This window comes from Peromyscus maniculatus, chromosome 8 (assembly GCF_049852395.1).
Source record: "Peromyscus maniculatus bairdii isolate BWxNUB_F1_BW_parent chromosome 8, HU_Pman_BW_mat_3.1, whole genome shotgun sequence".
Taxonomy (NCBI): domain Eukaryota; kingdom Metazoa; phylum Chordata; class Mammalia; order Rodentia; family Cricetidae; genus Peromyscus; species Peromyscus maniculatus.
In genome coordinates, this window is record NC_134859.1 from 44,999,543 (window position 1) to 45,020,760 (window position 21,218).

Genomic DNA, 21,218 nt, shown 5'->3' on the forward strand with positions numbered 1-21,218 from the left:
GCTCCCAACACCTCCTGTGGTCCCCACGGAGTCTAGAGGCCAGAGCTAACTCCTCAGCCGCTTTACTTTCTATTTCCATTTGCTACTCACAAAATGGGACTAATGAGAGCCCCCAAAGGACAAACGTACCCAAATCTGTCTGCCCTGCTGAAGTCTGTGTCCCAGGGAGGCCAGACAGACCTGGTGTGGTTAGTGGCACTCACATTGCTTTGCCTGGTGTTCCAGGGAGTTTGGGCTGTCTGCGGTGAGGTTCCCACTAACGCTCCCCAGACTGCACGAAGAGCCCAGCTCTCCATCATTCCTGGCACAGTCTCCTCATTCAGTTCTCATATGTAATGCCCACTTCAGCCCCTCCTTGGCCATTTTTTTCTTTTGGTTTTCTGAGACAAGGTTTCTCTGTGTAGCCCTGGCTGTTCTCAAAGTCAGAGATCCACCTGCCTCTGCCTCCCGAGTGCTGGGATTAAAGGCCTGCACCACCACCACCACTACCCCCAGTGGCTAACCCTACCACCACCACCACCCAGTGGCTAACCCTGGCCATTTTGACATCTGAGCAGCGTGAAGCTTAATTGCCTTTTGTTATTGTTGCCTCCTCCAGCCACATTACCCAAGGTGACTCAGACGTTCCTAGTCCAGAAAGGACACACAGAGACCCCAGGTGAGGATGGTGGGAATGTGGACAAGGTAACGCAGTGACAAATGTGTCCACGTGCAGGTGAACTCAGGAGGAGCCCACCTCCTCCTCCTTAGACCCCCAATCTGACATCTAAAGGGACGCCAGGCCTCTGAGCTGCCTGTCCCTCCTGTCCAGCTTCCTCTCCCCTGGGCCTGAGATCAACCTGCCTTATCATCATCATCATCATCACCATCATCAATTTCAAGACTGGGTTTCTCTGTGTAGCTATGGCTGTCCTGGAACTCTCTTTGTAGACCAGACTGGCCTCAACTCAAAGATCCACCTGCCTTCTGCCTCCCAAGTGCTGGAATTAAAAGCGTGCGCCACCACGCCCATAGCCTGCCTCTTTCTTGACTTTCAAGAACTTGGGATGCCGGGGGCCGGTCCCCTGGCATGGCCATCAATCTGCCTCGCAGCTGCGCAGACCACACCGCGGAGCACCTCGCACACCTGTCAGACACTACATACTAACAGATCCCTTTCCTTCCCACGCCTCCAAACAGGCTGATCCTAAGCCCCTGGGGGCACAAGAGAACTCCCGGGCTGCAAGAGGAGAAGTGACTGTCCGGAGACCACAGGGTGGGGCGGTAGCCGGCTAGGGCGTGTTCCCTCGGTGGCAAGGGCTCGGGCGCGCGACCCGCGCGCGGACCCCTCTCCTGTGCGGGCCCCGGTCCCCTGAGCCCCGGATCCGGTCTTCCGCCGCGGGCGGGGCCGGCCCGGGAAGACTCACGGAGGCCCGCCCGCCCCGCCCGCCGGTCCCGGAAGCGCAGAGGGCGCGGCCCAGAGGGACGGCGGCGGGGGTCGCCCTCCCACTCCCCCCCTGCTAACCTTGAAGTCGTTGCCGCTGAGGTCCACGCCGCGCACGAACGGCAGCACCCCGGTGGCCTCCATGGTGGCGCAGCTCTCCGGCGGGCAAGGAGGACGCTGGGCGGCCGGGAGCCGCGGGCTGGGTCAGCGCCGGCCCCGCCCCTTTAACCCGCGCGCGCCTCCTCCCGGCCGCGGCGGCTCCGGGAGCTGTAGGCCTCGCCGGGCCCAGACTTCTCGCGAGTTCGGGGACTGGAGAGGCCTGCAGGGGTCGGGGACTCCCGCGGGAGGCATCCACCACCTCCAGTCTCCAGTCGCAGCGTCGAGGGGAGGCGGGGGCAGGCACTGTCGCTTGGGCTGCTGTAGCGGCTGGAGCTGGCCGTGACCCCGGAGAGATTATGGTGCCAACGTCAGGGGCACAGGCGGCTTGTGGGTGACAGATCGGTGGGAGTGAGACTTCCGGGTCTTTGGGACCTAGCCCTTCTGTCTCTGGGCGACTCAACTTCGCTTTTGTGTAACATGCTTCCCAAAGTTGTCAGGAGCAAAGGGGTACTCAACCTGTGGCAGCTTAGCGATCAGGGTGCACAGACCCTTCACAATAATAACGAAGCAATGTTATTGTTCTCGCCTGGCGCCAGGACTCCCGCCACTGTTCTCTATTGGCTTGTTTCGTGCTCTAGGAGACCAGTGTGTCTCTTGGGCCAAGCTGTGAGTGGCTGGCTAGCCCACGACAGGTTGCCCATAAGCATGTACAGCTGTTCTATGGACGTTCAAGGGTCTGTCATCCCGGGTTACAGGAGGGAAGACTGGTGGCGTTCGCGGGCCAAAAGGAAATGAGACCACCGGGACACTCTAGCAGGGGCGAACTTGAGAGACAGGATGTGGGCCTTTGGGCTAAGTGCAGTTCTGTCTGCCTGGCTCACCAAGGGAACGTGGGCCCAGGCAGCTTTCTCCACACCGAGGCTCCCATTACAAGTACACACAAGGTCAGACGTGAGGCTTAGGCAGGACTGCCGAGAATCCCAGGTCAGCCTCGGCTTCAGTGGGAGGCCCTTTCTCAATCGATCAGGCCCTGAACAACTGTCACTCACTCGCCGCCACCACCCCCCACTTTGCGCAGACATCACAGCCTTGCGCCTTTAAATCCGGAGTGTGTCTGTGGTTTCCGCCCCCGCCGGCCAAGGGGCGTGCCTGGCGCTCATTGGCCGAGCTGCGCAGTCTTGCGCACGTGTGCGCAGGAGTTGTGCTCTGGGATTGGGGCGAGGGCGTGCTTCTCCAGCGTGCCTTTCGGGTCACTTGCCGCTCCGGGCCTCGGCGTTCGGTTCCCGGGGCTTGCACGTTCCATTCCCAGGCGGGTCCTGGGGCTCCGGGGTCCTACTCGCCGCGTCCTCGGGTCGGTGCGCTGACGCCGGGACGCAGGTACGGCTGCAGCGCGCGGGGAGGCCCGGGGTCTCCCTGCCCTGGGCGGGGCACGCGTCCCTCTGCAGGTGGAGGCGTGGCTTGTGGTCACACGGCGGTGGGAGGGAGGACTTGGGGACTGAAGACCTGAGTTTGAATCCTAGAGTTGGCCCTTCCCGACTTGGGTATTGCATGATTTCCATGGCCTTAATGACTTCCTCCTTGCATAGAGTTTAAGAGCCGTTTGTATGTGGTTACACGTTTCTGCTCAGCTCTGATCCAGGGTAATCAGTTTTGGCCCAAGGGGAAGGACAGGTAACAACCAGGCTATGAAGAATCGGGTTGTTTTGTTATTTTTGTTTGTTTGTTTTGAGCAAGGCCTTTATTATGTAGCTCTGGCAGTCCTCCAATTCACTGTGTAGATCAGGCTTGCCTCGAACTCACGTTGATCTGGCAGCTTCTGCTTATTCTTGAGTCCTGTGATTGAAGGCCTGCACCACCCTGGATCTGAGTTGGGTTTTTGTTTGTTTGTTTTTGTTTTTGTTTTTTTCGAGACAGGGTTTCTCCGTGTAGTTTTAGTGCCTGTTCTGGATCTCGCTCTGTAGACCAGGCTGGCCTAGAACTCACAGAGATCCACCTGTCTCTGCTTCCCGAGTGCTGGGATTAAAGGTGTGGGTCACGGCTGCCCGCCCCTGAGGTGGTTATTTATTTTTTTTCCTTTTATTTTATTTTACAATACCATTCAGTTCTACATATCAGCCACGGGTTCCCCTGTTCTCCCCCCTCCCACGCCCTCCCCTTACCTCCAGCCCACCCCCCATTCCCACCTCCTCCAGGACAAGTCCTCCCCTGAGGACTGCGATCAACCTGGTAGACTCAGTCCAGGCAAGTCCAGTCCCTTCCTCCCAGACTGAGCCAAGTGTCCCTGCATAAGCTCCAGGTTTCAAACAGCCAACTCATGCAATGAGCACAGGACCTGGTTCCACTGCCTAGTTGCCTCCCAAACAGATCAAGCCAATGAACCGTCTCATGAGGTGGTTATTTTGAACCACCTATTTTATTCCCTCTTGCTCGGAGTTTGGATACAGGACCCCTCCACATGCAGGGCTGAGTCCCACTTTAGACAAGTGATGCCCCCTTCAGTTTGCAAAGTGGGTTCCTGGTCTGAGGGCAGTGGTAGACAGTAATGAAGAAGCAGAAACCGCTCTGAGCTTGCGATGGGCCCCCTGGCTGGCCTTTGACCTTGCCAGGCCCGAGGACAGGGTCTTATTTTTAGTCTAGGAGAGAAGACAGGTGTCCCAGCTGAGTCACAACATGGTTCAGGCTACAGCTACTCCAGGCATCTTGTCACTTGGCAACTGGATCCCAAGGCACCCATGGCCCTGAAGGGAGGGCTGAGGTCCTTGGTGCCCCAGCAGGCAATGACCTTCTTGTTTAGTGAACTGGGCCCCGGAAGTTTCTGTTTCCTTTCCCAGGTTCCTGACCCCGTCCAGCTTTCCTTACCGGTGCCATCGTAGAGAAAAACCAAAAGCCCTTGGCTACAGGCCTTTCCCTTACCGCCTTCCCATTCCCACCAGTCCAAAGGGCCTGGCCCACCTCTCCTGACTCAGTGAGCTATTTAGGGTTCCTTTACTCACCACTGGACCATGGGGCCTTTATCCTTGACTTGGACATGCCCTCAGCCAGGCCTCTGATGGAGTTGCCCTGCCTCTGAAAGTTTAATCTGTTAAGATTTGGGGAAGGGCACAGTAACTGGATCCCTGAATTTGCTGAGGGTCTCTCAAAGGCCTGGCAGACCCCACCCAGGCAGGCTTCCTGGAAACCCACATCGCAAGTCTTTCTGAGGGCTCTGGGTTCCTCCTGACAGCCCATCCCAGGGTGGCTGTTGTGGACGGGTCCCGATTAGGAGTCTGAGGACCCGAGCGGGAGGCATGGGGGAACTAGAAAGCACTCAGGCTTTGAGGGTGGATGAGTCTGGAGACTGCTGTGAGTCCCAGACTGTAGCGCTCCTTTGCTGGCTTGGCAGCTTGTATCTGTGTAGAGTAGATGTAGTCGTGATGGTGAGCCCTGCTTCTCAAGGTCTTGGCAGATGTCAGAGTTACCTCGGAGGGTGAAGCCAGGAAAGAGGCTTGGAGCCTTCCTGTGTGAGCCCCCTTCCAGAGGTGGGAAGCTTGCGGGTTTCAGGGAGGGGCCTGGCAGTTCCCACACTTCCTTCCAAGAAACCCTTTGAGCAGCCCCTCGCTCACGAGCCCTCAGGAGACCGCTCTCTTGATTATGGCTAAGCACCTGCGCACGTCGGCCCTGCCGGTCCGGCTGCCCTCTCCCTCAGCAACACACCCCTCCCGGACTCTCTTGCAGGCAACCATGGCCGAGTTCTCCCAGAAGCAGAGGAAGCAGCATGGCGGAGAGGGCCTGGGCAGCGTGGTGGACTTCCTCCTGGCTAATGCTCGTCTGGTGCTAGGTGTGAGCGGGGCGGCAGTGCTGGGCATTGCCACCCTGGCTGTAAAGCGGGTAAGGCCAGGCGGCCATGGCCTGCCTGAGACCTCCACACGAGGAGGCAGGACCAGGGACCCGGAGGATGGTGGGACTTCTTTGTTGTTTGTTTTGTTCTTGTTTTTCCGAGGCAGAGTTTCTCTTGGTAGCCCTGGCTGTCCTGGAACTCACTCCATAGACCAGGCTGGCCTGGCACTCACGGCGATCCCTGCCTCTGCTTCTGCCTCCCAAGTGCTGGGATTAAAGGCGTGCCCCCTGCTTTTTCATGCCCCCTAGCTTCCTGGTGTGCTCCCCCCCCCAGCTTTGCCATGGCCCCCGATGCTCTGATCTGTGTCACTTTGCCTGTAGCTCATCGACAGGGCCACTAGCCCTCGGGATGAGGATGACAGCAAGGCGGACGGCTGGAAGGAGCTGAGCCTGCTGAGAGCCACGTCACACCAACAGCCCCAACCCCCCCCTGCCGCCCTCAGCCAGCCCATGCCTCTCCTGTCCCCCTCCCCCTCTGCCCCAGGTGAGCGGTACTTCCTCCCGTCTCCTGCGGTGAGTCACGTGCAGGAGATGCAGTCTTCACAAGGGTTTGCTCCTCCCTGGGTGGTGGGCCCCTCAGATGATGCATAGGTGTGTAGGCCCGGGTTTTTCTGTTGTCCTAAGGATCAAACCCAGAGCCTCACCTAGGACAAGCAGGCTCCACCATAGAGTTCTTCCACGGCCCTGGGATCCTTGATTTTTTGCCTGTCTGCTTTCTACTGTAGCAAAGGTTGCACCATATGATGGTGGAGAGCCTCAGATGGGGAAACTGAGACCTGGAGAGGGGCAGGATCCGTCTTCCCCATTCTCCGTGAAGTTGTTTTAGTTGTAGGAGCCAGTGTGTTGGGACTCTGGGCCAGTGAGACTTTCTTGGTCATCATGCCCTCACTGTCCTAAGGACCTGAACTCAGGGCTTTCTCAGTGGCCATCACAGGTGAGGATGAAGCCCAGTGTGGGCACACAGCTAGTAACCAGGTAGCGTCTTCCGAAGTTGTTGTGGGACTCTCTGATACATTCTCCTGGATGTTTCCCTCTGCAGTGGAGCCCACACCCACTCATTCTCAGAAGACACCAACACCTCAGCCCAGCTCCCCAGCGCCCCTCTGCCTGACGTTCCAGGAGAAGCTGCTGGCATTTGAGCGCAACCACGTGATTGTCCCAGAAGCCCACGTGACTTTGGTGAAACAGTTGGCCGGAGACATTGCCTTGGAGCTGCAGGCCTACTTGAGGAGCAAGTTCCCAGAACTGCCCTTTGGGGCACTTGTACCAGGGGGGCCTCTCTACGAGGGGCTGCAGGCAGGGGCGGCTGAGCGCGTGCGCCTGCTAGCGCCCCTGGAGTTAGAACCAGGTCTGTGGAACCTGGTACCTGGCATGGACACCGTGGCCAGGGAACCTCGATGCTGGGCTGTGCGCAGGACCCAGCTGGAGTTCCATCCCCGTGGGCGCAGCCCATGGGACCGCTTCCTGGTGGGGGGTTATCTTTCCTCCCGTGTCTTGTTGGAGCTGCTACGCAAGGCCCTGGCAGCCTCTGTCAACTGGCCAGCCATTGGCAGCCTACTGGGATGTCTGATCCGGCCCAGTGTGGCTTCGGAAGAACTGCTGCTGGAGGTGCAACATGAGTGCCTGGAGTTCACGTTAGCCGTGCTCATGGTGGTCCCTGGGGCCAGCGCCGATGACCGTCTTCTGCTGGCTTGGCCCCTGGAGGGGCTGGCCGCCAATCTCTGGCTGCAGGATCTGTATCCGGTAGAGGCCGCCTGTTTGCGGGCCCTGGATGACCGGGATGCTGGCACTCGCCGGAGGCTGTTGCTGCTGCTCTGTGGTGTGTGTCGTGGCCATCCGGCTCTGGTGCGGCTGGGCTGGAGTCACCTGACCCAGGTGGTTCTGCATCTGGGGCAAGAGGAAGTGGCCTGGACCGAGGAGGCCTTGGGGGATCGCTTTCTGCAAGCCCTGGAGTTTCTGGTGGGCAGCTTGGAGCAGGCCAGCCTGCCCTGTCACTTCAACCCCAGCGTGAACCTCTTTGGCAGTTTTCGGGGAGAGGAGATCGATGACATTGGCTACGTACTCTACAGTGGTCTCCAGGTCCCTGAGAGCCTACTCTAGGTGGATGACGACTGGGATTGGCTTGTTATCCGATGCTGAAGAGCAGCAGCCGCCTCCCTCCCAGGACGCTGCAGAATGGGGTTTGCTTTATTTTAGCCAGAGTGGAGGGGAGGATCCATTACCGAGGCCCATGGGTGGGCATGTGCCTGGGCGATGGTGACCAGGATTCCCAGATCCAGAGAGTCTGAGTTGCTGTCACCTAGCCTGGCCTGGCTTTCAGTGCCAGCCACGCTGATGCCCCCCTGGCCCTCTAGGGTTCACTTAGGATCTTGGGCTCAGTCTATCATCACCAGCAATGAACTCACCAAGAGTGAGACATGGCTTTTGATCTCCTAGGCTTCACCTAGGCAAAGGCTGGTTCCAACTTTTTGCCAAGAAGGAAACCTAATGTTCTTGGTTGGGTAACAGCCCCAGTATCCTGGAGGCACGCACAGCTGGTCATTGAGTCTCTGGGGCTGGAATCACCTGGTGCCCTGGAGGAAAGCTTCTTAGCTGTTGAGGGATGTTTTCCTGACGGTCATGCATTTGTTTTTCTGGTTGAGTCCTCAGGCTCCGGAGTGGAAGGTGTCTCCCTTGCTGCCTGCCTTATACCCCAGGGAAGGAAGGTCTGGTTTTCCTCCTGCTTGGTGGGTTTTCTCTGTAGGTCACAAATTACCTCTGGGAGAGCCCCTTCCTCACTGGGGAGCTGAGCTCTGCGCTGCCCACAAAAGGCTGTCCCATAGTGGCTGCTCCTGGACCTCACTGCAGGGTAGAGGACACGCCCCTCCCAGAGGCCTGTGTACAGCCCTGGCCTCTGCAGTGTGCCAAAATATTTGATAAATGTCTGTGTCCTGACCTGGCACCCTGATTAAGCTGGCATGACTGGAGGAGGGAGATGACCTTCCCTGCCAGGGGGCCTTTCTATTTTAAGTACCACTCCCCCTACACACACACACACACACACACACACAGCTATGCCTTGAAGAGTGTGAATAAAAGGAGAAAAATTGTATGCATGTGTGATTCTTGCTGGCAGAAAATGGCCTTCATATCTTCGTAGGTGGCTGCTTGGGGCTTCACAAGTCTTGCAGCTGCCTTGATTTGGAGGCTTGAGGTCATCGTGGAGATGGCCAGGTTTCTTTTTAAGAAGTCTTTTTAGGAGCCAGGCGGTGGTAGTGCATGCCCAGCACTCAGGAAGCAGAGGCAGGTGGATCTCTCTAAGTTTGAGGCCAGCTCTGTAGACCAGGCTGGCCTTGAACTCAGAGATCCCCTGCCTCTCTGCCTGCCAAGTGTTGGGATGAAAGGTGTGCGCCGCCACTGCCCAGTAACATTTGTACTTTTAATACTATAATTTTCTTCGTAATCAGGTAAATGCTTTTTTTTTTTTTTTTGAGACAGGGTTTCTCTGTGTAGTTTTGGTGCCTGTCCTGGATCTTGCTCTGTAGACCAGGCTGGCCTCGAACTCACAGAGATCTGCCTGGCTCTGCCTCCTGATTGCTGGGATTAAAGGCGTGCGCCACCACTGCCCGGTTCAGCCTGCTTTCTTAACTCAGTAACCTGCCCTGGAGTGGCCCTGCCTGGAGCTGGCTAGAGCTAGCTGGTCCCTCCCACATTAATCACAGATCAAGACAGCCTGATATAGGCTTGCTTACAGGCTGATCTGATGGAAACATTTTTTTATTGAAGTTTCCTCTTCCCAGATGACTTTGGCTTGTGTCAAGCTAAAATAAAGCTACCCAGCACACTGTCTAACAAAGACCATCACATTACAGATGAGGCAACTGATGCTCCATGGGCATGAAGTAGGGGAGTCAGGAGCTAACCTGAGGTCACGTTTGGCTAGCCCTGTCCTTAGTGCAGCCTGGCCCAGCAGGTCTTGGTCCTAGGAGTATTACCTGTGTAGATTTAAAAATTAAAAAAAAAAAAAAAATGCCGGGCAAAAGTAGTCCACACCTTTAATCTCAGCACTTGGGAGGCAGATGCAGGCAGATGTCTGTGAGTTCGTGGCCAGCCTGGTATACAACATGAGTTCCAGGACAGCCAAAGTTATTACACAGAGAAACCCTGTCTTGAAAAAACAAAAACAAAATAGAAAAAAATCTTCAGGGCACCTTGGGGTCCTGAACCTGTGAACTCTGTGGTATAAATATAAAGTGTCCCTAAAAGGCTCATACGTTGAAGGTTTGGTCCACAGTGGCTGATGATTCTGTCAAGCTCAAAAGAAAGTATCCATATTAACACGAATGGGCAGGGGCTGGGGCACAGCTCTGGGGTAGAGCCCATGCCTAGCATGAGGTCCTGGCTTTAAGTCAGCACAAATTAAAGACCACTGAGCTCAGCAGTGGAGGGCCTGCCTACCATCACAAAAGGAACAAAGGCCTTGCAGGCATTCAGCCTGACATGATTTGCCTGTCAGCCTGTCTCTGGGATAGGGACCTATTGGGCAGCTACCTTTAGTTGTTTCCAGAGAAGGGATTCATGGCTGTGCTGGTTAGTTTTTTTTTGCCAAGTTGGTACAGCTAGGGTCACCTGGGATGAAGGAACCTCCATTGAGAAAATAATCTCCATCAGATTGGCCTATAGGCAGGTTTGTGAGACAGTCTCTTGGTTAACAACTGATGTGGGGGGGGGGCGGGGCTCAGCTCTTAGTGGGCAGTGCCACCCCTGGGCAGGCGGTCCTTAGTTGTACAAGAGGACAAAACCGAGCAAGCCATGGGGAGCAAGTGGTGTTCCGCCATGGCCTCTGCGTCAGCTCCTGCTGACTTCCCTCCATGATACTCGAAGCTGTGAAGTGAAGTGATCTCCTTCCTCGCCTAGCTGCTTTTGGTCACGGTGCTCATCACGGCAACAGAGGGCTAACTAGGGCAGTGGCTGTGACAAAGAAATTGCTTTCAGGGAAGCCCGGTATGAGTCAAAGTTGGGTTATCTAAAGCAGAAAGACAGGTGCAGAGGGGAGAGGGTGAGACCTCTGAGTGCACACAGGACAGGGTGAGTGTGGGTGTACAGCGACAGGATCATGGCAGCTCTCAGCTTACATCTCTAACCCGACTGAGAAATGTCCCTCCCCATCCTGATACTGCTCTGTGTAGCCTAGGTGCTCATTTTAGCAACACATACACTAAACAAAGATGAGCATGGCCCCTGCTCAAGGACGACATGCAAATTCACCGAGTGTTCCCTAGGTTTGTTTTTTTTTTGTTTCAAGACAAGGTTTCTTCGTGTAACAGTCCTGGAACTCACTATATGGACCAGGCTGGCCTTGAACTCAGAGATCTGCCTGCCTCTGCTGGGATTAAAGTCATGCGCCACCACCGCCTGGCTTTTGTTTCTTGGATTATACTCATGTCTGTAAATTGATTTGTGATAGAAGAAAAAGTAGAAAGTTTTAAGGAAGGTTTATGAGGGTGCTGTTGAGGTTTAGGGAGCAGGTTGTGCTTGAGACTCAATGGGATACATGACCCTAAGCGAAGGCAAGCCTGCTTACTGCCCCGAGTGTCTCTGGGGTACACACCTTGTCTCCACAGGCAATTCTGGTGTTCTCAATGCTGTCTGAAAAATTTCAACTCCACTAGCAGGGCCCACAAGCTCCTCCTCCCTCCCTCCCTCAAATGACTGTAGCAGCACCCCAAACCCCAGTTAGCAGAGCAGGTTTGTGAGTGGTGGTGCATGCCCGCAGCTCTAGCACCTGGGAGGCTGAGGCAGAAGGACCAGGGGTTCAAGATCATGTTACTTCATACATACTAGCAAGGCTATAAGACACGGAGAGAAAGAACAAACGGGTGTGGAAGAATAGTAACTTCACATGTTGCTGTTGAGACGAAAATGGTGCAGACACTATAAACATTGAAAGTTAGCTAAAGGTTTTAACATTTCATTGCTGTACATATATCCAAAATGACTGAGATGGCCATCCAGATGCCAGTGAATGAATGTCACAGCGGCACCACTCACAAACGTAATACAGCATTTGACTGGGTGCCCTGCAGTCTATTGTGGGCACAAAACGTCTCAGGGAGGTGAGGGAGCCATTGCTTTCTATTTCATCATCATCATCATCATCATCATCATCATCATCATCATCATCAGTTTCTCATCTTTACTGTGCCTGATGTAAATGCTATCATTGTTTGCTACTGTGAAAAGCGTGTATAGTTTGCTACCATCTGAGGCTTCATGCTACTTCAGGATGTGGGAGAATATGGCCCCACATAGAAGCAGGACTACTGTCATACCCATGGGAGTTTATGCAGACATACAGATGGAGTGTGGGGGCTGGAAAGAGGAATTAGCAGTTAGGCGTACTTCTCATCCTAGAGGCCTAGAGTTTGGTGCCTAGCACCCATATTGGGTGGCTTACAACTACGTGTAACTCCAGAGATTCGATACCCTCTGTTCTGGCCTTGGTGGGTACCTGCACACATGTGGGATACATCTCGACATACATAATAAAAATAAATCTTTAAAAAATGAGCCAGGTGTAGTGGCACATGCCTTTAATCCCAGCATTTGGGAGGCAGAGGCAGATGGATCTCTGTGAGTTCAAGGGCAGCCTAGTCTACAGAGTAAGATCCAGAACAGCCAAAGATACACAGAGAAACCCTGTCTCAAAAAACAAACAAACAAACAAAACAACAAAATATGGAGCAATGACTTAGCGTACAATCTCAACAAATCCTGTGAACATTATGCTAAGGGAAAGCAGCTAGGCACAGAAGGCACATGAGATTCTTTTTATGCAAAATGATCAAATAGGTAAGCCCAGCAGGGGAGGGGTGGGCCAGTCCTAAATGGGGCTGCAAACTGTCCCCACTGAGCAAGGGTAGGAACTCACTGCTGAAACCTTGCTGCCAGTCAGGCTGAGAGCTACTGTCTAAGCAAAGGCTGTTGTTCAGACCTGGAAACAACTCCAGGTGCTTCACAACCTAGCAACTCAAGGAGCAATTCACACTTGACCTCTCACCTGTAGGACAAAGCTGGAACGGACCTTCTAGAAGTTTATGAGGGGGAAAAAAAAAAAGGGCATGGCCTCCTCTGGAAAGTATGAAGGAAGAAGGTCAGAGCCCCAAACCTGCCAGCTTCGAGGGACAATCCACAGCAGGGAGTAACTGGAATAAGAGGGTGCTGAGGTGGGGCGGGGAAGAGTCCCAGGAAGAAGCCCCTTCGGCCTTCACTGGCTCTTGCTGCACCCCCACACTGCACACCATCAGAAAAAGTGGACTAATATTTTATTAAGGCACATGAGCTATGAGTGTCCTAGATGGAGCAGGAATGGAAGCTTCTGCAAATACATTAGGGGAGCCACTTCTCACACAGCTGCGCAGAGTCCCGCTGGGCTGTCCAGAGCCTGTGCTGGCTGGACGCACCACCTGCTTCTCACTTGGCAGCCAGTCAGGGCTTGGCGGTCACCAAGGTCAGTCTCTGCTTACACGCTGCCTGACCATCTTCTCACTTTTCAGCAATGCAGCAGCTAGAGTCACCCCGAGCCACAGACACAGGAGCAGCAGCATCCAGCAGAGCCAGCCAGATTCTCCAGAGGCAGCCGATCTTCGTAGTCCTCAACAAAGGAAGGCCAGCTCCAAAACCCAGTACTTCCCTAGGTTTTCAGGATAGTGGATGACCACCTGGTCCCAGTGAGCCCATTTCCTGGTCTAAGCACCTTCCTCCACCGTGCCTGCCCTCATCTGTTCTGAGGACAAAAGGGGCGGGTGTGTCCAGGTTGGTGGCAAACGCTACATTTCCGGGGCTTTTTTGTTGTAGATCCTGCATCTGAGGAACCAGCTCTTAGTCTTTTGCTTGCAGCCTCTGGTCTCTGGGCTCTTCCTCTGCCTCCTGGCCATGGCGGGGCTGCAAAACTCCCTGTGGGAGGAGACAGGAAAAAGCTGAATTCACAATTGGTATCCCTCAGGTAGCAAGGCGCAATGCCAGTTGTGGTGGTGTGCACCTGTAGTCCTGGTACCCGAGAGGTAGTGGTAGTTCAAGGACAGTGTGGGCTACATAAGACCCTGTCTCTGACAAAACCCAAGTCAAGGTACTATGTTGGGAAAGGCGGCATCTTTTACAAGTCAGGTGAACCCACGGGCTAGACTCGCTTTGCTCTGTGAAGGTCAGCTCCGTGTCAAGAATATGGTACATACTACCACCTGTTACCTGCTTTCTTTTTTCTTTTCAATTACTTTATTTTACACAGTTTTAATCCCAGCACTCGGGAGGCAGAAGTAAGAGGATCTCTGTCAGTTCAAGACCAGCCTGGTCTACAAAGCGAGTTCCAGGACAGCCAAGGCTGTTACATAGAGAAACCCATCTCAAAGAAAAAACAAAACAAAACAAAAGACACCCCCCCCCCCGCCCGCCAATTTATTATTTTTACCTATGTGTATATATGTAAGCTTATACGATTGCAGGTGCCTGTAGAAGAGGACATGGGACTCCCTGGAGCTGAAGTTACAGATGGTTGATTGTGAGGCACCTGACATGGGTGCTAGAACTGAACTCAGGACTTCTGGAAGAAGAGCAAGTGTTCCTAACCACTGGACCTTCTCTCTAGCCCTGCTTTCTTTTTCTAAAGAGACTGAAGCTTAGAGACACTGTCCTGATGAGGAGGCAGCGGTGTAACTTTCTATATACCCTTACTGTGTAGCAAAAAATCAAGCACACAGTAGCAGATGGGGAGTCTGTGGTCACTGCCAGCTCCCCACTTTACCTTGCCTGCAAGAAACCTTCTAGCCAATAAATAGGCCTCGGTGCTGGCTGCCCTGTCATTGAAGACATCTAGTCATCTGGCTTGGAGGTCACACGTCACTTCTGATGAGCCTAGAAAGTCTCCAGTGTGTACAAGGCTAAGGGCTCTGCAGTTATTTCAAAGACGGGCATAGCAAAGCATTTTGTACTGACTGGGGGCCTGAGGTCCTATGCTCTTCACCAGGCCTCTGGGTACTTCTTGCATCTGGTGGCCCAAATACAAGAACCATGGGAAGTCAGCTATGGTGGCACATGCTTGTTATTCTGGTACTCAGGAGGCTAAGGCAGGTTTGCAAGATTGAGACCAGCCTGGGCTACATACACAACCTGCTTCAAAATGTGTACCCCAGCCACAACTGGGGTTGGAAAAATCTGTTCAACTGCACAGTTGCTGCTTAGCCTTGGGTTCAGTGCTGTGCACTGTGATGGCAAGGACCCACCTGACCCAGTGTCTGCTTGGCCTTGGGTTCACTGCTGTGCACTGCAGTGACAAGGACCCACCTGACCCAGTGTCTGCTTGGCCTTGGGTTCACTGCTGTGCACTGCAGTGACAAGGACCCACCTGACCCAGTGTCTGCTTGGCCTTGGGTTCACTGCTGTGCACTGCAGTGACAAGGACCCACCTGATCCAGTGTCTGGGCATTCCTTCCTGAGACACAGCCAGGCTGTGTAGCTCTGGCAGGTTACATACCACCACAGTCAGTGTGCCATCAGGTAAAATGAGGTTGACATCAATGACCTAGCAAGGGTGACAGTCTGCAGGGGAGGAAGACACTTATTCCTACCTTGGGCCCTGTCACTGTGACACTAAATAAACTCCTTCACTGGCCTGCACCTCACCTCATTAGAAAACTGATCTAATTAATGCAGATGAAAGATGCCTGCTTAGGAAAGTGTATTTACCGCAGCGCTGGGCACAGTAGCTACTCTTCAATGTGAACCCAAGATCCTCTGGTTCCTACCTCGATGAACAATGAGGAAACAGAGGCAAAGCCAAGGCCCTGCTGATCCTCCACTACACTCATCTGCCTTCCCTCTTCTCTGGTCTCTGCAATGGAAGCCACTGTGAGAACCTCTGAAGGGACCTGCTGCCTTGCTCCCTCACCTGGGGCCACGTTCTCATCCACCCACTGGAAGAAGCCACACTGCTGCTCTCGCGGCTTGGCACAGGTGTGGAACTGGCGTCCTTTGTTGGGTCCCTCCTTCTGCACAGTCCGTGTGACAGCAGGCTGCCCGCACAGGCAGGACGTAGTTCCATCACTGTCCCCGCCAAGGCCGCCGAAGCCATCCGCGCCGCTGCCTAAGGCTGATGGGTATCGCCCGGAGTTGCCCGAGGGTCCTGATGCAGAGCTGGGGGGATGGCTGCTGTCAGCCCACAGGAAGAAGTTGCAGCCACCACCGCCGCACTTGTAGAAGTGCCGGCCCTGGTTGGGGCCGGGCTTGCGGACGGTGAGCAGCACAGCCTCCTGGCCACAATTGCAGGTCACAGAGTTGCTCTCACCGGCAGCAGTGGAGGGTGGGAAGGTTTGGCTCATTGCCTTGGAAGGGCCAGTATGTCTGTTGACCAGAGGTTGAGAGAGGCCATGCTGGCTGCTGTCCATCCTGTTGAGGGCCTGGCTGGCCTGCAGGTGGCCAGAGGGCTGGGAAGCTCTTGGGGGGCCCCGTGAAAATCGCAGGCCGAAGATTTCCTTCAGAGTCTCATCACATCCACCTATGCAGCCAACAAACTCCAGGGGCATGGTTGGGGGAAGGCTACCACGCTTGAACTTCAACTTCAACCTAGGGAGGCCAAGACAAGAAAGGATGTTCATCTTCGCCCTGGTGCTCAGTGGGCACCAGTCACAGCCTCCCTGCACAGCCCAGGAAGTCCATCCGAGTACAGAGCAGGAAGTGGACAGATGAACGCTCGGGCTCTAATAAACCGCCCGAATACAGGCACCCTTGGAGAGTTCTACTTCTCTACACCACTGCCCACCTCAGGGATCCGGGGCTCGTTCAGGGGAAGGAAGTCAAGACAGTAAGAATGCATCTAGTCTACGTTCGTGTTTCCATGTGTGCACAATAGAGTTTTCCAGAAAGGATGAAACGTGATGGCCCAGTGGAGTACAGGGACAGATGGAAACTAGTCCGGTCTTGCTTGAATGAAAAGCATTACTATTCCTTCAGTGGTACTGTGTATCTGCCCTGGAAAGTACGTCTTTTGTCCTATAAATCATTTTAAAAAATGTTAGTAAGAAATGCATGTGCCATGCTGGGCGGTGGTGCACACCTTTAATCTCAGCACTCGGGAGGCAGAGGCAGGTGGATCTCTGTGAGTTTGAGGCCAGCCTGGTCTACAGAGCAAGTTCCAGGACAGGCTTCAAAGCTACACAGGGAAACCCTGTCTCGAAAAAACAAACAAAAAAACAAAAAAAGAAATGCATGTGCCAATGCATAGTGGCACATGTCATTTTTTTTTTTTTAAAAGATTTATTTATTATGTATACAGTGTTCTGTCTATATGTATGTCTACATGCCAGAAGAGGGCATCAGATCTCATTCTAGATGGTTGTGAGCCACCATGTGGCTGTTAGGAATTGAACTCCGAACCTCTAGAAGAGCAACCTGTGCTCTTAACCTCTGAGCCATCTCTCCAGCCTGGTGGCGCACGCCTCTGATGGCAGCACTCAGGAGGCAGAGGCAGGCGGGGTCTCTGCGAGTTCCACAGAGCACAGCAGAACTAGAGCAGTCCGCTGGGGCTGCCGTGAGACACGCTGAGAACAGCACTCCCGAGAGCAGTGGTCCTCAACCTCCCTAAGGCTGCGACCCTTTAATACAGCTCCTCACGCTGTGGAGACCCAACCATGAAATGATTTTCACTGCTACTTCATAACTGTAATGTAAATATGTTTGGTGACAGAGGTTTGTCAAAGGGCTTGGGACCACAGGCGAGAACACTGCCCTAGACACGCCTGCCTGGGTTCCAGTGAGAGAACAGGAGAGAGTTCTGCAGTGCCTGCCCCAGAGACACCCAGCTCACCTGTACACAGGGGGTGGCTGACAAATGGAACACACACTGCTGTCCCTGCTGGCCTCCAGCACCGAGTCAGGAAACCACACAGCTGTCCGACATTCTGGGAACCCCGTGCAGCTAAGGTAGAACCTGGAGAGCAGAGTGGACAGATCAAATCTACGAATTCAAAAGGCACACTGCTTACATCCATCTGCCAGGAAGATCCTTCTTTTCTTTTCTTTTTGTTTTTTGTTTATTTGTTTTTTGAGACAGGGTTTCTCTGTGTAGTTTTGGTGCCTGTCCTGGATCTCGCTCTGTAGACCAGGCTTGCCTGGAACTCACAGAGATCTGCCTGGCTCAATTAAATGTTCCATTTATAAGAGTTGCCATGGTTATGTTGTCTCTACACAGCAACAGAAAACCCTAAGACACTGGTCTACAGAGCAAGTTCCAGGATAGCCTAGGTTACACAAAGAAACCTGTGTGGTGTGTGTGTGTGTGTGTGTGTGTGTGTGTGTGTGTGTGTGTGTGTGTGTGTGTGTGTGATATGCAGCTATTGCTGAATCTGCTTAGACCTATACCACCAGTGACTAGGTGTGGTGTTTCTCACCTAGGAAAGGTGGGAAGTAGAGGAAGATTTAGCAAGTGTGAGGCAGGCCTAGACTACCTACTGAGTTTCAGGCTACCTTGTGCTACCTAGTGAATGAGACCCTGCTTCAAAAACAAAAACAAAAAACACCACTGACTAAGGTGAAGCCATGTACAAAGTGCCCTGTGCATACACACAGTACTGTGTTTTTAGTCTTGCCTCTTTAAAAATGGTCCCTCTTATGAGCATCTCTGTGAGTTCTAGGCCTGCCCGGTCTGTCTGGTTGTTTTGTGGGCTCAGAGTAGGGAATTTTTGTTTGTTTTTTGAGACAGGATTTCTCTGTGTAGCCCTTACTGTGCAGGCACTTGGGAAGGTGAAGCAGGAGGATTTAGAGCTCAAGGTTAGCTTAGGCTACATAAACAAGACCCTGGCTCAAAAAAAAAACAAAACAAACCAAACAAAACAGAAACCCATTCTGGGTTAGGGGTAGCTAGTAAAAGCTGCCAAGTGTATGAGACCCTGGGTTCTACTCCTACACTTCAAATAGCAAACATGAAAATAGACAACAACCCCTGGGGCTAGAGAGGTGGCTCCACGGTTAAAAACACTACTCATTCTTGCAGAGGACCCAGGTTCGGTTCCCAGCATTCAAACTGGACAGCTCACAAACACCTGTAACTCCAGTTCTAGGAGATCCAAACCCTCTTCTGGATCTGCAGGCATCTGCATGCTTGTGGTGCACACACAGACAAGTGGGCACACACACATGCCACCCTTAGTGCAGCACTGGGAAGTAGACAGGACCCTTGTGCAGGGGGTATGGGTGTCTGTGTGGGCCTGGCAGCAGTGGTGGATTATCTTATTTTACATGCCTGGTGCCCTCAGAGGTCAGAAGAAGGCATCAGATCCCTTGGAACTAGCGTCATAGATGGTTGTGAGATGCCTGTAGGTGCTGGGAACCAAACCTGGGTCCTTTGCAAGAGCATCCAGTGCTCAGAACTGTTGAGCCATCAATCCACCCTCCCTCCTTTTAATGGAATATAAATTCCTGTAGCACTTGGCACCCAGATGGTACCTTCTACCCTCACAATTTGATCATCTTGCCCCGTGTCCCCCAACAACAGGCCTGCCTCTAAATAATGATATGGGCATGGAGTGACAGGGCCTTTGAGAGCTAGCCGGTCTGCCCAGCATATACTGGGTGAACAGAGGTAAGAGGGAGCCAGGTACTAACCCACCACTCTTCTTGGTCTTAAGGACCATATCCTTGTTGCACTGTGGGCACTTTTGAACAGGCTCTGGCATGGCTGGGTAGATCTCTTCTTGCTGGGCCATCTCTGCTCCTTCTCCTAAATACTGAGATAAGGCCTGATCCAATCTGAAGAAAAAGCAGATACACAGACCAGTTTCATTAAAAGCCTTTATAGCATTCTAGGTATCTCTAATACAGAGGAGACTAGAACCAGTTAGTCAGGGATCCATAGGCCAATATAGAAATCAGAGGGCAGAGACAAGATGGAGCCCCTTTCTCCAGGCTCTTAGCATGATGCTAGCTCTAAACAGACACAAATTTACACATTTAGCAATGTCCATCTATATTCCTGCCACAGGGTAGTCTCAAGGATAAAAAAAAACAAACTGGGGCTGGCACAGAGGTTTGGTGGGTAAACCTGCAAGCCTAACAACCTGAGTTTGATTTCCAAAACACCCACAGTGTAAGAAGAGAACTGTCCTCTAAAAATTGTCATGTATACAATAACACTCACAGCATGCACACACACACACACACACACACACACACACACACACACACACACACACACAAGAAAGAAAAAAGCCCAAACTTGTAGCTTTTCCTGTGTCCTGCCTGGTCTTCAGCCACTCAGACCCAAGTAAACACACAGAGGCTTATATTAATTAAAACTGCTCAGCCATTAGCTCAGGCTTACAGCTGACTATCTCTTACACTTAAACTCAGCCTATTTCTGTTCATGTATATGTTGCCATGTGTTCCGTGGCTTTACCTGTGTGCCATTACATGCTGCTGCCTGGATGGCAGGCTGGTATCTCCTCCTGCCTTCTCCTGTCTTTCTCTTTGAATTTCCTGCCTGCCTCTAAGCTGCCTTGCCATAGGCCAAATGGCTTTATTTATCAACCAATCAGAGCAACACATATTCGCGGCATACAGAAACACATTCCCCCATCATTTCCCCTTTTCTGTCTAAACAAAAGGAAGGTCTTAACTTTAACCTAGTAAAATTACATATAACGAGCAAGGATTATAGTTACAATATCTAGTCTATTTATATTTTGTAAAATTAAAGAAAATATTTTATCCTATATTCATGAGTCTAAAGTTTTATATCTAATTTGTCTTTTATCATAACCAAGGAAAATTATAATTTATAACTATCTAGTCTTCAACTACATCAAAGACCTCAGAAGGATATAATATTACCTAAGTAACAGGAAGTACATTGTAAGCAACTTCCAAAAATCTAGAATGATAGAGACAGTTGGCAGCCTGGACAGTCACCTAAAGTTCTTCTGTAATGTTGGGGCTCCCATTTTTAGCTCATAGGACTAGAGTCTCTCAGTCACTTTTCTCTGTATCCTTTAGAATGTATGGCAGTTTCTTCTGCAAAGCAGGAACCTGAAGGATCATTTTGCCTTGCAAAGTTTAGTGGTCACTTTCCTGTGGGTCCTGCATGTCCAGGTAAGAACAGTTTCTTGCCCAAATAGCTATTTTTGCCAAGAAGAAGATAAACTCCATATGGAATATCTTCGACGCCCATCTTTCTCTCTGAAGTAAATCAGTGCAGCCAGGAGCAGATGTTTCTCATTGTCTAAGAAAGTCTAAGTTTTTTTTTTTTTTTTTTTTTTGTTTTTGTTTTTGTTTTTTTGAGACAGGGTTTTTCTGTGTAGCTTTGTGCCTTTCCTGGAACTCACTCTGTAGCCCAGGCTGGCCTTGAACTCATAGAGATCTGCCTGCCTCTGCCTCTCATGTGCTGGGATTAAAGGCTTGCACCACCACTGACCCGCCCAAGTCTAAGTTTTTAAAATATTTTAAATGCCATATTCTGTAGGTCTTTGAAGTGTCTGGAGATTATCTACCTAATTGAATCATATGTATCTATATCTAGAAAACTTTACATGACTATAAGTTTGACTGTCATAGAAGAATAATTGTTAATCTGTATTTCTTAATTACCCATTACAATTTAAATGAGCTGCACAAACATAATACCTTAAATAAGAGTAGAAATATACATACAATATAACAAAATTAACTTTAAATTTGTATCAATAAATTTGTATCAATAAATATGTTTTACCATAGCATTGTAAAACATTTCAAACAAGTTGTTGCTCTTTAAAAGTAGATTTAGTAATTCACCATTTTTTCCTATCATATCTATATC

The 21,218-nt window shown here is 52.0% G+C and overlaps 3 protein-coding genes across 7 annotated transcripts in view; 1 reads left to right on the plus strand and 2 right to left on the minus strand.

Moving 5' to 3' along the window:
• The window catches only part of Flii (FLII actin remodeling protein), a 14,479-nt gene extending 12,818 nt beyond the window's left edge, over window positions 1-1,661 (minus strand). For both annotated transcript variants that reach the window (XM_006973600.4, XM_006973599.4), the window contains exon 1: window positions 1,505-1,661. In XM_006973600.4, the coding sequence (XP_006973662.1) occupies window positions 1,505-1,567 (63 nt within the window). In that variant the 5' untranslated portion in view covers window positions 1,568-1,661. The remainder of the gene's footprint in view (window positions 1-1,504) is intronic.
• Window positions 1,662-2,699: 1,038 nt separating this feature from the next.
• Window positions 2,700-8,489, plus strand: Mief2 (mitochondrial elongation factor 2). The gene is made up of 4 exons (XM_006973598.4): window positions 2,700-2,899; window positions 5,237-5,389; window positions 5,720-5,882; window positions 6,438-8,489. Exons 2-4 carry the CDS (start codon window positions 5,243-5,245, stop codon window positions 7,496-7,498), a joined length of 1,371 nt encoding a protein of 456 aa, XP_006973660.1. The 5' UTR covers window positions 2,700-2,899; window positions 5,237-5,242; the 3' UTR covers window positions 7,499-8,489.
• A 4,196-nt stretch (window positions 8,490-12,685) lies between these two features.
• Top3a (DNA topoisomerase III alpha) overlaps window positions 12,686-21,218 on the minus strand; it is a 41,192-nt gene continuing 32,659 nt past the window's right edge. For all 4 annotated transcript variants that reach the window (XM_042284140.2, XM_076542504.1, XM_006973597.4 and 1 more), the window contains 4 exons: window positions 19,031-19,174; window positions 17,235-17,357; window positions 15,321-15,994; window positions 12,686-13,333 (listed from right to left, as the gene is read on the minus strand). In XM_042284140.2, the coding sequence (XP_042140074.1) occupies window positions 13,155-13,333; window positions 15,321-15,994; window positions 17,235-17,357; window positions 19,031-19,174 (1,120 nt within the window). In that variant the 3' untranslated portion in view covers window positions 12,686-13,154. The remainder of the gene's footprint in view (window positions 13,334-15,320; window positions 15,995-17,234; window positions 17,358-19,030; window positions 19,175-21,218) is intronic.